Raw genomic sequence first — 16839 nt, 5'->3', positions numbered from 1 at the left:
TCAACTTGAGGGAGAGTGTTAGAATATTACAAAACATATTAAGGAATATTCTTATGTAATTATCATTTAATTTCCTAGCATTAATAGAGTGATTTATATTTCTATATATAAATCTCCCTTCTATATATATATACCCCTAAACTCATGGAATGAAATATAAGAAATATGTAGTATTCTTCTTCTCTAACTCTTTATATGAAGTAAAAGATTCACAATAAGTTTCTTCCTCCTCCTTTTTGCATACAACTCAGAATTATAGATTGCAAGTGTAGATTATTAGGACATCCTTACTCCATTGTGAATAAATTTTCTATTTCAACAAAATAACCTATTTGCATAGAAGATGATTTTTCTAACATTTCAAAGTTAAATTGTATAAGCTAAATTGTCCTGACAAAATAGAAGAGTAGATTATTAGTGAAGAAGATTTTTCTAGCCTTTCTAGATAAGACCTTTCACTTTTTTAGCCCAAAATGTCCCTGCACCCAATTTAAAACTTGTGTTTCTTTTCCCAAGAAGCATCAATGACAAGTGAACTACGCAAGCAACCTCTACTAACGGTGGATCCTATATGTTTGAAATCACTACATTTGGATATACTCACAGAAACATTATATAAGGTGTTGAACAAGATTAAATAATCTATTGATTTTGGTGAATGACAAACTTATTTTAACACTAACAATATCATATGAGTTTTTGAATTAGCATGAAAGGTATGATGCAAGAAAGAGAAACAAAACGAGAAAGATTGCAAGGGCATCAACAAGAAGAGACATAAATGAAGACAGAAAATAAATTTATTTTAAATTTGTTTGTATTCTATGTAATTAGGAATTTATGGTTCAAGATTCAAATTTTTTTTTTTTTTTTTGAAAAATCTCTTTAAAAATATCATTACTTTTAAAGTTAATTTCTCATTACTTCTAAATAGATTAGTTTTTTAAAAACAATTTTTAAAATTATCTCCGAAATGAGATTTATAACTTCAAAAAAATTTTATTAAAAATATTTATTTGTTTGTCAGTATATGTAATTCGAATAATTATTTCATATACTTAAAAGATATTGTATTAAATGGCTGATATGACTTAAGAAGTGACTCAGCAGAACATTACTCAAAACACAAAAAAATACACTTTTAACATTGTGTATGATTGGTTGTTTGTTGGATTTATATCTTATTGTGAATCATATTGACTTTCAAATCAAAATATCTTTTTGAACGTTTAAAAATTGTCAATCAAAACTGTGTATACTGTTAAAGAAATAGTATTGACACGAAACAATTTTCTAGAGTTGACTATCATTTTAATTCAAATTGTTAATGTTTTAGAACACATCAAATAGAATTTCTTGTACATTTTGTATAAAATTTTACACCACCTTTTTGGAGGTCAAACCAAATTCAAATAGTCTTTAACGGTTTTTTTGACCTTGCTATATGTAAATAAATGCCTCCAACAGAATTTAAAGTGAGAGACTTTGAGCAAAAACGTGAAATTCAAAAAAAAAATCTTCTTCATTCTCTTGAACCTTCATTGAGCCTCAAAGTGAGTTTTTCATTTGTAGATCTACTCTTTGAGAGAGAAAGCTGTAAATTCTTCATTTTTATTTTCTGGGGCATTATAAGAGAGGATTGTTTAACAAGTTCTGTAAAAAATGAGTTTGATGCTTTGATAGACAAGTTATAGTGATAGGAGAAACACAAGAAAAAGTTGAGCTTATCACTTAACAGACAAGTCTTAGTGTTGGAGGGAACACGAGTAATAGATGCGCTTGTCACCTTGATAAACAATGTAACGCCCAAATAATTTTAAATTATTTTTATTATTATTATTAATTTTATTTTTATTTATTTTATTTTATTTTGTTTATTTTAATTTAATTTAATATAATAATAAAAATAATAATAATTGTAAAATTGGGTAAAAATATTATTTGGATTTAATTGAAATTGATTTTGGGAAAAATAGGTGAAAATTAGGATTCTGGGGGTATTTTTGAAAAGAAAATCGGAAACCGGGGGTCAAAACGCAATTTAGAAAAATTGTGCCCTGTTAGCGCCATGTCAGCAGCCACGTCAGCGGCCCAGTCAGCAGCCCTGGCCAACCAGGACCTGCCGCGTGGCAAGACCACGTCGACCGGGGAACGGGCCACGTGAGCGATCCGCGTACGCACGATCGGACGGCCCAGATGCGTCCCCGCGCGCACGGACGGCCCAGATCAAGCGTGCGCACGAACGGCTCAGATGCAATCGCACGGACGGCCCAGATGTACGCGCACGGACGGCCCAGATTCAATCAAGAACGGACGGTCAGATTTAATCAAAATGAACGGCTGTGATCAAAAGACAAAAGGGTATAAATAAAACCCCCACACCTGACCAAAAAAAACCCTAGCCGCCTGCCCTCGCCGGAGAAGACGAACCAGACGCCGGAGGAGCCGGCCGCCGCCACCCGCCGCCGCACCGGGGAGTTTTTCGACCGCCGATCGAGGTAAATTTCATACCCCCGACTCGTTTTTCCACGCTGAGTTCCCCTGTGGCCAAATTGGAGCCAAAATCCCGGCCAAACGGCCGGAAAACACGGCCGAAACCCAGTGGCGCCGCCGCGCCCCTCCTCGGTTTTTGCCTCTGATGAGGCCCTTCCCGGCCTCCGTTTGATACAATTTTTATATCACCGTGATCACCATTCTTTTCTCTACAGGTTGATCGGAGCCGAATCACCAAAACACGAACCTCGCCGGAGAGCCGCCGCACCCGAGAGCACCGCCGCCGGTAAGCTTCGATTTTTCATAATTTTTTGGCCCCCCGAGGGCCCTAGGGTTGTTTTATCGCAGGGACCGATGCAAGTGTGGCCGAATTCGGCCAAAAAGGCCAACCCGAGGCGAATTGCCGCCGCAAGCGGCGGCGGCGTCGCCAGAGCACGGCGGAGCCGCCGTGCTGGAATTGCGATATTGGCCGAAAGGGGCCCTGGGTCTAATTTGGGATTTTTTGGGACACGTGCAGGTACCAGTAGTGCGTTTCAGTTCCCTGGAAAAAATTCAGGAAAAATTAGGGACAGCCTGTAGGCGCACTGTGGAGCCGTGTTCGGACTCCGTAACGAGTAAGGACCCCTCACTCTACTTCCTATCACGGTATTAAAGTTTAATAAATGATAAAACGGTATTTCATGAATCAACAGATGTGTGAAATTGTTTAAGATCGCTAATGGAGCCCGAGTATGATGTGTTTGTCTGTTAGCTGTTGCTTGGCCTATTTTACGATTTTAAATGCAGTATGAGGTCTTATGTTTTCATTTCATAATTTCGTGTGCACAGATTACTGTTTTATTGATTATGGGTTGAATGACTGAGAACCCGATGTTGTATGTTGTCTTGTTTGGCATAAATTACTGGTTTGCTTGTTTGTTTGCGAATTGATGATGCTGACAGAGGAAAAAGGGAATGAAAGGTTATGTAAATTGATAATTGTATAATGTGGTCAGCCTGACTAGATATCCTGGGAGATGGTGGACGGACCGGGTCCGTAGGGAACCCTACCGGGATCGTGGTCTCTCATACCGGACGGGGTATGGAGATCTTATGAGTTTTGGCGCCCATACCGGACGGGGTATGGGGACGGCCCGTTTCACCTTCATACCGGACGGGGTATTGAGGTTTATAGTTTTGGCGCCCATACCGGACGGGGTATGGGGACGGCCCTGTAATCTGATTACAAGTGTTAAGGGTTCACGGGTAGCGGGACCCCTATGGATCCCCATGAATACTAGTAGGCTGGTAAATAAGGAAAAATATGTTGTATAATGATTGAAATGCAAAAGGCGTGATAAGTATTATGTTATACAGTTTCTATGATTTCGTGATGATGATAATGTTATTGCTTTCGTATATTGTTTTATGAATTTCACCGAGATAAGTGGATAGTAAAGGCTTTTATTATTGATAAAAGAATTTGTTGTAAACTATGCTCCATTGGTCCTTTTGTGTTTTCTACCCACCTTTACCTCCGTGACGGTGAGATAGTATGATATCTTTACTGGGCTGGTGTAGCTCATTCCTTATTTAATCATTTCAGATCAGGAAGACATTGTTTCCGATCCCGTTCCGCAGGTAGACGGCGAAGGGGACGCCTGAAGACTCCGTAGTCATATTTATAGTTTTTATTTTCGAGTTTCTCTTTTAGTTAGTTTGTTCTTTTATACTTTGAGCACGTTTTTTATTTTAGTGTAAGGGATGTTTAATCAAAATTTTTATTACGCTTCCACATTTGACCTTTTTAATACACATATTTAATTTTAAATTTCCGGGGCCGTTACAAACAAGCTGTAGCATTTGGACAAACACAAATAATAGGTGAGCTTCATACCTTGACAAATAGACTATTACTGTTTGGAGGAACACAAGTGGTTCATGAGTTAGGCAACATGAACAACTAACTTGGTGTATTACTTTGAAGAAAATAATAGAATATCAAGTGGTTACCTTGAGAAAAAGGACTTAGGCACAAGTGGTACTGGTTGAACTTATATAAAAGAGTTTGCATTCTCTTCCCATTCCTCTTTACTTTAAATTGTTGTTTATCATTATTTAAATATCACGCATCACACAAACACACTAAATAATAATCACAAGCACTCACAGTTCTTCTCACTTGAGTATATCACCATTATCATTTCTGATAACTTAATTAATAAAAATAGTATTTAAAACAATTTTATTATATTAAATAGTTAACACGATTATATAAGGGAGTTTGCCTATCTAAGTGTGAGCACCATTCAAGAGAAAATGTTTGAAAGTGTACTTAAAAGTCCTTCCATAGTCAAGCATCAACCAATAGACAGTAGTTAATAATTATTTCCACAAAAAATCAAGTGCATACAATTTACAACAAACAATTTCTTACATGTTTGGGCCTGTGACAATCAGCATATTTGATGCTTCTGAAACAAAGATATTATTGGGCTGCAAGCCAAATAAATCAATCATAGATCGAATGAGAAAAAAGGGAAATATGCAGTTGAAGATAAAGTTGCAAAGGCTTTCTTGGGCTCTAAAAACATTCAAAAAGAATATTTGTTGAAGAATGTGGCAAAGGTTTCTTGGGGCATGTTATTAAGAAACAAAAAGAACGTACAATGAAGTCATTGTGCATGCATTCTAGGATAGGGTGCCTTCCAGCATCAATTGCCAATGGACCATTCTCTGCCAGTAATAAGACACTAATGAAATATTTTCATCATTGTGCGTGTAACTGTGCAGTGAATATACAGCCTGCACAATTTATGGATAAATATTCTCGGGTGTCTTATTAACGAATATCAGCATACTACTTATAGTAAATGGACCATTCTCTGCCAGTAATAAGACACTATTGAAATATTTTCAGCATTGTGCGTGTAACTGTGCAGTGAATATACAACCTGCACAATTTATGGATAAATATTCTCAGGTGTCTTATTAACGAATATCAGCATACTACTTATAGTAAATTACATGAGAACTGCTGTAGAAACTTAATTACAAAAAACTAAAAAGTAGAGTTATTAACAAATTAAATATCAGAGAACATTTATATCTTTAATGAACAAGACTTGAACATGAAGGATGGGAAGAGAGAGAGAGTTGAAAGAAAGAATCAGCAACAGTGAGGAGTTTGACTGACTCAAGTGACCCAAAAAGATAATTCTAGCTCTGATATCATGCACATTTATGGATAAAAATACTCGGGTATTTTATTAATGAGCATCAATGTGCTATTTATAGCACATTACAAGAGATCAAATTATAGAAATTTAATGGTAAAAAACTGGAAAAAAAAGTAGAGCTATTTACAAACAAAATAACAGGTTAAGTATCAGATTTTATTTATCTATTTACACCAAAAATTACCTGTAAATTCTGGCCTAGTATATCGGTCAACAGGCTTGGTAGATATACTATGAGCAAATGAATTGACAATCATATCTAACAGACATAAGACCTCTGCAAGCAATGTGAGTGCAGAGACATCTTCCCTTACAGCATCTATTAGTGCTGCACATAATAAAATCATTGTAACTAATAAATGAAGCATCCCAGACACCCAAGAAAGGAAACGTAAGATATCAAATTCATAGTTAAGCAGAGAGAAGTAGCGAAGCCCGAATCATCTAATTATTGCTTCCACTTTGGCAAGGTCTTTTTGGTTCCAGCCCCTTTGTATGTTTCTAAAGATTGTCTTTCACATAATGCTGAAGATATAGGGGGTCTAAAGATGTTTGACATTTACGATCTTTTTTTTATGGTTACATGTAAACTTGCTCATGGCAGCATTTGATCCCTCAACCTGAGTGAGGTGAGGGGTACTAATAAACTCTATTGGAGTTGGTTTGTTGACATCTAGAGTCTTGCCAATGCTGCTTTCCATATGGGAAATAACCTCCTTGGTTTCTTGCGAATGAATCTACTTTCTCTTCTTCTTTATTAAAAAAGATAAGAAAAATGAAAAAAAAAAAACTATGTTGAAGGTTTTTACAGCCAATTATTAACAACAATCCCAAGTTCCAAAAGACAATTACAGTATGTCAAATTAATTCAGTTGCTTCTGGAAGCTGATGTATGTGCACCTTATTATTCTAAGAATATTTACATATTCATTTTGGATTATGAATACTAAGGATAGATTATGAAAGTACCTATGATGGGGTCAAGAGTGGCTTTTTGGATAAAGGCATATGCACAAGAACGGGTTTGGCATTAGATGGAGATGTTGGATTGATGGTTGTTTATCTTTATTAAAGAAAAGCCTAAATCTTGGATTCGAGTGTGAAGGGGGTGAGACAGGGGGACCATGAATGTGAGAGAGGATTGGTGGAAGTTTAGTTTTTGTGGTAGATAGCATTCAGATCTCTCATGTACAGTTTGCAAACGATGTATTCTCTTTCTCTTGAATAATGACAAAAGGGTAAAAAATGTCCTTACCTTTCGTCAGGTCTTTGAGAGTATATTTGGGGTTCATATCCATCTATCCAAAAGTGGGCTCACATGAATTGATGTGGAGGAGGATGCCATTTCTTGGCTTGCAGGGTTCATTGGTCGTGACCTAGGCCTTTTACCTACCTTGGTGTCTCTCTTAGTGGTAACTCTCAGGTTGAGTCTTCTGGAGACATGGTAGTGAATGGGATTTCTAGGAGGCTTGAGTGTTGAAGAACAGTTTATTCTATCTTGGAGCAGGATTACCCATACCAAGGCTTACGTATCTAGTATTCCTTTAGATTATTTCTCTTTGTTTAGGGATCCCTAATTTGGTAGCTGCTAAAGTTGAGAGGATCACAAGGGATTCATTATGGTATATGGTGGAAGACTTTTGGGAGACAATCCGGCGCATTGGAATGTGTTTTGTCGTCCTAGAGAATGGTGCCTTAGTTATTGTGAATCTCTTACAATATATCTTGTCTTTATTGGCTAAATGACTTTGGCATTTTCTTTTGGAATTTTGTTCCTTGTGGCACAAGGTGACAAGGATTAAGTATTTTCTCATAAAAAAAAGTTTTATTAAGGAAGAGAAGAATGCAAGCACAGACAATAAGGTACCCTCCACTAAAACCAAATTAAAATGCAATCAATTTTTACAGGGTTACAGATTTTATGGCTTGAGCAGAATCAAATGTTCTTTTTCTTAATAGTTATTCATCAATTCAGAAGGAGTTGGACAGACTAACATTTTTGGCTACCTTATAGGTCAAAGCTCATGGACTGCATAGGAATGGCTAGAATTATTTAGCCAGGAGTAGTTCCACTCACAAGAACCCTAGAAGGTCATTTTGCAGCTTTTTGGTGTTTTCCTCCCTTTTATCAGGCTAAAAGCCGATGATGACTCCCATACTTTTTTTTCTGGAAAGATATCTGATCGAGGATCTCCTCCTTTCTACTCTTTTCTCTTGCCTTTGTAGCCTTTTCTTCAGGCAATCACACCCCCATAGATCATTTTCTTAACCAAATAGATGGGCAAACCTCTTGGAGTTCTTTCTTTGGAAACCTCAAAGATTATGAATCAGAAGACATGATTTCCTTGCTCAACATCCCATGAGCCCTTTCATCTCTCTCTACTTCCTAATAGTAGAATTTGATAATCAGAGTCCTCTAATTTGTAATTTTTTTTTTGCAAGTCTCTTTTTTCCCATCTAACAGATTCTCCCTCAATCTCATTATTGTTTTTCGGGGTAAAGTTCCCTTTAAAGTAATGGTTTTTCACTTGAATGGCTGCTCTAGAAGAGCTCAACAGTAGTAGGCTATTGAAATCCACATACCTAACAGTGCCACTTCTCTAGCTGTGTGTCTTATGTGTTTTATCACCTTTTGCCATCAAGAAGTGGCTTGGAGGCTTTGGTCTATCCTTTTTAATGTGTTTGGTCATTGTTGGGTCGTTCCCACTTCCATTTGAGTGTTTTCTTCCTAGTTTCTTCAAGGGAGCCGAAAAGAAGAAAAAGAAGTACATGTTCAAAGCTGAGTGTTTTCCACAAATATGGTAACTGATTATTTTTGCTAAACTTTTAAGGAAATAATTTCACTAGTGAAATGGTGCACCATTACTATACCAGTTATGCCATGAAAACTATTCACAAAATTAGCACTTGTTCAATTGAAAGAGATGTAAATTAAAAAAAAAGGAAATGGATAAGCAAATATAAAATTTCATAACCTTCTAAACAAACTTCTGTTCGGATATAGCATTCTCCAGCAGCAAACTTATTTCTAACATTTAGCTGCAAATTTGGATGCAACCAAACACAAAAAGAATATTATTTCTAAAGTAGCATAATTGGATGTACATAAATGAATGTGATTATATAACATTTAAACACAAAACACATTTGGCGTGTAATTATTTGTCAACAACAAAACAAAAAATTTATCCCTTGGCTGTAACAGTATATTCTAGTTCCTAATATCATTCTTAAACATTGTTGCTATTAGATGGGAAGGCAAGTTTAAAGCAATAAAGAGAGCATATAATTGGAATTGTTTTTTTTTCCCATTACTTATTTTCTTCTCTGACATCTCTTCCCTAAGATTATTATGGTTGCATTTTGATGCTATTCAGTTAGATTGCAGGGCTTCAAGGCATTCAAGACAGAACGCAAGAAGTACAAGTGGAATCACAGTTCCAGGCCAACAAGATCCCTGAACCCAATAACCCCTCCATTATCCAAGGTTCGATTTGTAAGAGAAAATCTGATTCAGCACAAAAAAAATTACATGCCTCAATTGTCACTGAGACAAGATATTAGAACATTTATTCCACAAACAACCAACAACCTGAGATTAAAGTTTCAAGAATGTCATGATGATGTAAGGTGGTTGATGAAATAGTGCAGTCATATGTAAGATTTATATCAGATAAACTGATATATTGGTTCATGGAATGTGCAATATTTAGTTGATGGTGAAACTTACAGAAGAAAGTTCCAAAGTTGAGCAACGTATATTATTTCCATGTTTCACGACCTGCATTAGGTCTCAAAGCATACATAAGCTAGAAATGATCACCAACAATATGCTCATTGATATCAGCTAACTCCAGAAAAAGAAAATACTCAATATCGACCTGAATAAACTCACTGGGAAGCTTTCCCTTAATATCTTTCTGTGGAATACTAAAATAGAAGCCTTGTCTGTTGTTAAAAGGAAGTTTCAGATTTGGCAACTGGAATTCCTCACGGTACTTGTTTGCAAGATTATGTATCGCTAGTAGTTTGAATAGTTTTTATATTAGCAATATTCCACAGTAGATGGTATAAAATAATAAAGTAGAAGAGAATAGATAAGGATATTTAAATCAGTAGCTTTTAGCTACACCTTCACTGGTATCACAAAATGTTCTTCGTGAAATATCCAAAAGTCCATCTATTCCAGCCTTGACAGCAAAACACTGCTGCGTACGGGCAACAAAAGGAACTCGTGCATGAAGCACATCATCATCAATCACTTCGCCAATCCTGAAATAATTCTAGCCGCTTCAGAAAAAGGATTACATTTGTTAGGATTAACTGAACCCTAATTGTGATCAACGGTGTGTATGATATATGATACCAGGTTCAGAACATATTCTGGAATTATGGAAATGCAGAAGAGAAAAGTTTCAACAATACTTAAAAACAATAGTCCCATAAGATATATAGACAGGCATCAAAATCAAACATCACAATACAAAACTTGAATATCAGTTCAACGAAGTACTTAAACTGTTAATATTTATAAGATATTCTCACTACAGTCAGGCAGAAACTCTTGCATCAACCCTTACCAGTACTCAGTGGACTACCTCTGATTGAGACATTTCATGTTCCCTCATTTCCTCCTACCTCTATCCTTCCCTAGTTCTAATTTGCAGTCCATATTATACTGTTATTTTGTCTGCATAAGCCCTTACCCAGCAAGATAGGAATTTTGTTTAGAAACTATATGCTTCTGAAATTTCCATGAAACATGTAAGGACTTAAGCATTTCAAAAGTATGACAAAAGAAAGGGTCAGAAAATTGAAATGCAATATTTATTTTGCAAGAAAATTACATGCCTTGAATTGAATCTGCTTATCTTATAAGAGAAACCATTAAATTAATCAACAATAAGGAAGTGCATGTCAAGAATACATAAGCTATGCCTTATTAAAGTGCAAAAATGTTATGCCCTAATAACCAGCAAAGAAAGAAGAAAGTGAAAGAAAGGACCACGGAAGGGCAAGTGTGTGTGGCCCCATGAGAATCAGATCTCCTCAGAAAACTTATTATGCTCCAAGAGATCTTTTTTATTGCATGATTTACAAGAGAAGCCTGTCAATCACTCTCAGGTGATTAAAGAATGAATCTGGCATCAAGCTGTGGTACAAGAATTTTGATGTCCCTTAGCAAATAACACTTGGCAGTTTGTTCCTCCACCTGTTGAGCTTATTATTGTGGGTTTATGAGGTTAAACAAAAAGCTTCAGGTTTCCTCATGGTGTAACACTTATTTGGTTGCCAAGGTAATCAGCAACAACCAAGTTTCATTTTTGATGAGAGTTCCAGTCTGGTCATGAAACCAGCAACAATTAGGAACATTCTCTCTCTTGCTTCTTCAAATCAACAGGCTATACATCAACTTGGAGTCAAGAATGCATTCCTTCCTAGGTTATTGCACAAAGATGTCTATATGAAGAAACAAAGGGAAGAATGGCTAAATGGTTTTGCACAAGCACTTGGGATAAGTTTCAACACTTTACATCTTTCTTTTCTCCTACAGGCATTAATTGCAGCAGAATCGACGGCTCCATGTTCATTTCAGGCAGCATCACAAAATGACAGTTCGTGATGATACATTCCTAATTGCATATTCAAGTTCTGTTCTATCGTTGATTTTAGCTGATTTGGAGAAAGAATTTCTTATAATACACCTTGGTCGTCTTCATTATTTCCTTAATGTCAAGCACACATCTAAAAACAGTTTGTTTTTGGATCAATCCAAGTATGCCAAACTTTGAGATTAACCATATCATACTCCAATTTTGCGACATGATAAAAACCCAACTCGGAACTGGTATAAAAAAATTTTGCACCGATAATGCAAAGATTTTTTTAATCACACACTTTAATCATTCTTCCATTAGGAAATTTCATGAATCCTCCTACGTCCATACTCCACAGCAAACAGAGTAGTGGAATGCAAGAATAATTACTTTTTTGTTACAATCAGAGCTTTATTGTTCCATAACAACATCCCAAAATAATTTTGAGGCGAAACCGTCTTTACCACCACCTACAATATTAACCGTCGGTCTACCAGTATTTTTAATTTTAAAAGTCCTCCAAAAACACTTCAAAAGTTTTATCTAACAGTAAGTGTCACAAATCATATAATCTCTCAGATGCTTGGGTGCATTGTCTTTGTTCCTATTCATTCTCATCAAAGAAGGAAACTTGATCCCTAAGCCCTGAAATATATCAAAATCAATATTATTATATGAGTGGTTTCTATAAGAAAATATTGTCTTTATCTTTCCATACTTGGTTTCTAAGTCTCCTTCTTGGCCGACTCTCTTGGCTCCCCTCTCTTATGAGTAGGGGATGAGGGCATGGAGGGAGAAGCGTAGCGAGGAAGAGAAGAAGAGTAGAACAGAGAAAGAGTAAGGAAGAAAGGTGAGAACCCGAGAGGTGAGAAAAGAGAAATATTGTGAGTTTGTGTGAGTTGAGAGATTCTACCCAATTGAAAAATAAAAATTGACAAAGTTATCAGGGGAGACTATCTGAGTGGATACATCAAGTGGTAGATAAAAAGAAAGATTTGAAATACGATTGTTTAAAACCTAAGGTAAGTAGATGTTGTGGTAAAACAATAATATTATATTTTCGAAATCGTTTTTGTATTTTTAGTATTGTAAGTAGATGTTTTGGTAAAGTAGTTATATTATATTTTTGAATTATTTTTCGTATTTTTAATATTGTAAGTAGATATTGTGACGTTATGATCTATGTAGTTTTGAAATATTTTACATATTTTCAGTATAAATAGATATTGACCTATATATTTTTGCAAAGTATTTTGTATACATTGTTGCATGTGCTAAGTAAGCATTTCTTTTAAAGTTTTATTTGACATAAGTGTTATTTTACCATGTGTTTCAAAATATAATTTTGATATGTGTGAATCACTCGTTACGGAAGTAAGCTGTTCCGAAGGTATTTGCATTATGCTAAACTTCAGTGTGCCATACATGTCGCATTCTTTGTTTGGGTGTATTTGTAAAATGATGGGCTTGTACTTGTATATCTTGTTCCATGTTCGGATATATTGAGGATCAGTTAAGAGTTAAGTGTGTGTCTATGTATTAATATAGTAAGCGAATGTGATTGGTCCTCCATAATAGTGATGGAGTGTAGTTTATTATATAATGTAGCAATCGTGAATCCTTTTTCTGACTTCTGAATTCTTTTATCGATTCATATACTGTTTTCTGAAAGCGTATAAAGATATAAGTACTCATTATGTATGAAACTATATATATTGCATGTACTATATTGTGGTTTTATAATATCTGCTTATTGAAATGTTGTATCTCACTCTTCTATCACATTTTCATATACTAAAAAGACCATTGTGGAGTGAGGAATGATATGAAGGAAAGTTTTTGAATATAGGCCTAAAATTAAGGTTATTATTTTGTACTTTTGTTTAAAAAAAAAATTAAAATCTCATATTGTATGTATCTATTGTACTTTATCAAGAGATATAACATTTTTATGACTCTATCATATTAATAAAATTTATGTTGTCATATGGGTTAAATTTATGTTCAATTCTTTAGAACTATTATATGTTTTTATTTTGTTCTAAAAATAACAAATCTGTTACATGTTAATGTACATTAACAATTTTTTCATGTATCGTAAGAAAAAGGAGATCCATCTATACTAGCTTCAGCATTAGGAGCCTCCGTAAAATACAGATAAATGATCTATTAGCTCCAGAAATTCTGCTACGTACCTCTTTCTAATTGAAGCATATTTCTCATTTTCAGATACAGATTTGTAAATATTTGTGAGGAGAAAGCTCTTTGCATCCTTGAGCACCTAGAAATATTGGGGTTTAGGGTGAGAAACAGCTGAAAGTTAAAGAAACATCTCAGTTCTGCAAAAATTCCAGAGGTGTAGGAAAGGATTTAATTCACCTTTGCCACAAAAGGCAAGGCATCCAAAGCAGTTTTGAGTAGAATAATGCTTGATATTAACATTTGGCTCTTTCTGGTATTATCAAAACCCAACACCTCATTTGTGACCTTTTTTGGCTTGAAGCAGAAATGACAAAGGACTCTATCTGAACAAAGTAGCATCAACAAAATAAATTTTGGTTAATAGCAATAGACAGATTGATTTGGAAACTTAATTACAAAGTATCCTTTCTAGCGCAAGAGAAAGAGTGATTTCCAGAAAGATTCACAAAATGAAATTTACTTTCTTATCTTTCACTTACCAGTTTCTTTTGGGAACTTCCGCAGAACCTGAGAGAGTCCAAAGAAAAGCTGCTCGTTGCTCATAAGCTCATCCTGAAATCATAGAGTTGGAGAGGTTTATTATGACTCTAAGACATGACAGTCACTAGGGATACTGCATGGCTGACTTTATCAAATCCTTCTCAAAATTTTCAGGTCAAAATTGTCAAATAGCCATTTAATAAGTGAGAGTTGTTACTGACGTAGTTATGCCCATTAGTCCCATATAGACAAGATAAACACTAACCCCTTCATTTAATGCACCAAAATATTTTATATATATGTGCGTATAAAAGTTACTAAAAAGAACCCAATGGGAAATACTATATTATAAAAAGAATGCTGACTACAACAGCAGCTAGATAAACAAATTGAAATGTGTAAACAAAACCTTTATTATCAGCATATTACCAGAAGTTAGTAAATTGATAGAGTGGCTATAACAAGTGATAAAAAAATATCATAAACATAGCATAACAAACAAGCTGACTACTAGCAATAGCAAGCCCTTGAATGTATACTCAAGGTGTAGGGCAAGAAAGTGAGGAGGTTGTAATACGTCCCACTTGATATTGGTTGTAATCGGCATTTTGGTGGGAGCTGAGTTAGTAATGCAAAACCCAGAATCAACGATGTAACTCAAAACTCATACAATTCTCATAAAGCGTCAAAGATTAAATTCTATAAAAACCCTACCTACTTAACCCGCTATCAATAAAGTGATAGGAACCAAGGTCATTGAGAAATTAAAAGAATGGAAAAACGTCATAAGGATACTTTGATAAGTTGATTCAATCCTTGTTCAACAAGAAAGTTGAAGACACCTCACTAGTTGAATAAACTTTTAATTTTATTGATAGAAACTTGAATTATTACAACTAAAAATTGAATCCTTATTTATAAAGTGGATCATGTGAATAATAAGAAAAATAATTTCCTAATTTAATGGTATAAATTATATATGAAATCAATTTTAGAATAGAATACAACTAAAATAGCCTAGATATAATCTCTTTTTTGAAGGAACATTTTTAATTAAGGAAGATCTTAATTAATTATAGTTAATTTAGGAGAAGGAATTTAAATATGTCTTCTTTTTCTGCAAGATTTGGAATTTAAGGAATTATCTTCTTTTCTCAAATAAGCTTTCGATTTAGGATCAATTTACTCCCTTGGCCGATTCTCCCCCTTAAGGGGAAGATTTTCCACAGGATTAGGAAAATAAATCCCAAGGGGAATCTCTCTCATTATGTCTTGGCTGATTCTCCCCCTTAGAGGAAATTCTTTTCCTTTTTCTTACTTATCTCTCTCTTGCACTTGGATTGAAATGTACGTACCATTATGTCATTGGATTGTTGGGTTTGTTTTCCTCTTCCCTTGGGTTTTTTTAATGGATCCAAACTCATCTTCCTCATTAACCCATTCTTGGACATCTTTTTCATGCTTTCGAGCTTGTCTGTCCATCTCTTCATGGTCCATGGTCACATCATCCCCTCCTCCCTCTTCAAAGATGATTAGTCCTCGAATAGGAAACTTCTTATGTTGGAGTTTTGCCAATTATGATTTCTTTGAGAAAATGTCCTGCAAAATAACACTATTAAATAAAGAAAGTTTGAGGTGAATTACTGATTTTTTCTTAAAAGAGGGTCTTCTTAGTTCGTTCTCCATATATTAACATTCTCTTTTCATGTTGCTCAATTCGTCATTTCCTCCGGACTTTATGGAGTTTTTGAACTGCTGCTGATCTTTAAATATCGCCTCATGCTAAAGGAATAATAAGTTGTCGCTCAATTTTCATGACCACGTGCACCATGTCCTCTAACTCCATGTAGTGTTGCAATTCCACAATGTTGACAATCTCCTTATTAAGAACTACCAAGATCTTGTAATGGTTGCATCGGGATCTTTTTCGATATTAACTCTAATTATGATCATCTCCATCTCCTTGTGATAGTCCTCAACATAAATAGATATCTGCGTCAAACGTTACAATTTCTGGTGCATTTCTCTATAGTAATAAGAAGATACGAATCTTTTTCTCATGATGGCCTTCATTCTCTACAAATAGAAACTGATCGTTCCCCATTACCCATCTAGTGAAGACTTTTTGATCCCACCACATTAGGGCATAATTAGTAAATTCTATAGCTGCCAGCTTGATCTTTTTTTTGCTGTAACTGTAGTAGTTGAAGATCAGCTCTACATTCCTTTCCTACCCCAGGTAGTCTTCTGCATCATTCCTACCTTTTTAAAAGCTTCATTTTGATGGAGCTGATATTATTGTCGCTCATATCTTCTCTTCTTCTAACCCGATCTTCCTTTTCATAATCGTTACAAGAGTCAGTCTCATCATCAAGATTCAAGTTCTAGGTCGTTTAGTGTTAGGAGTCCATGTCTCGCTCACTTAAACTACTCCTCGTGTCTTCCACTACTTGCATGGCCTCCATAAATAATCTCATATTGGCGGGGTATGATTTTCACTAGACATTCTTAAGACCTTTCTAGCAAGAAAAAAGTTAGTGAAAAGAAATAAGCACTCCTTTATCAAGTCTCTCATGTCTCACTCACTTGGCTTTTGTCCTCTAATGAGCTCACCCACTCGTCTTCTAGCACTCAGTTTTCTGGCTACAAGTTGAGTGCCAAATAGGGTCCTCTAAAATTAAAGTATTCAAGTATTGTTTTAATACACTACAAGAAACTGTATGGAAGAAAAATATCGCGCAAATACTAAAAAAGTTTTTTTTTTAACATACAGATGAAAAATTAAATGTGTTATATATGTCATGCTAAGCACTAGAATGCAAATTAGATTCTTAAATGCATTTTGAAAC

General features: G+C 35.2%; 1 protein-coding gene across 6 annotated transcripts in view; it reads right to left on the bottom strand.

Moving 5' to 3' along the window:
* The window catches only part of MSH4 (MUTS-like protein 4), a 62818-nt gene that overhangs the window by 33133 nt on the left and 12846 nt on the right, over positions 1–16839 (bottom strand). For all 6 annotated transcript variants that reach the window (XR_015818369.1, XR_015818367.1, XR_015818368.1 and 3 more), the window contains 10 exons: positions 13990–14062; positions 13688–13833; positions 13504–13589; positions 9844–9983; positions 9593–9732; positions 9442–9492; positions 8687–8750; positions 5896–6039; positions 5141–5208; positions 4910–4968 (listed from right to left, as the gene is read on the bottom strand). Coding sequence is in view for 2 of the 6 variants with exons in the window: in XM_088217657.1 (XP_088073783.1) it covers positions 4910–4968; positions 5141–5208; positions 5896–6039; positions 8687–8750; positions 9442–9492; positions 9593–9732; positions 9844–9983; positions 13504–13589; positions 13688–13833; positions 13990–14062 (971 nt within the window). In the remaining 4 variants the exon portion in view is untranslated. The remainder of the gene's footprint in view (positions 1–4909; positions 4969–5140; positions 5209–5895; positions 6040–8686; positions 8751–9441; positions 9493–9592; positions 9733–9843; positions 9984–13503; positions 13590–13687; positions 13834–13989; positions 14063–16839) is intronic.

This window comes from Carica papaya, chromosome 4, assembly GCF_054855325.1.
Source record: "Carica papaya isolate Zhongbai chromosome 4, ASM5485532v1, whole genome shotgun sequence".
Lineage (NCBI taxonomy): Eukaryota > Viridiplantae > Streptophyta > Magnoliopsida > Brassicales > Caricaceae > Carica > Carica papaya.
The sequence above is the reverse complement of the archived record's forward strand: the minus strand, read 5'-3'. Positions and strand labels throughout refer to the sequence as shown.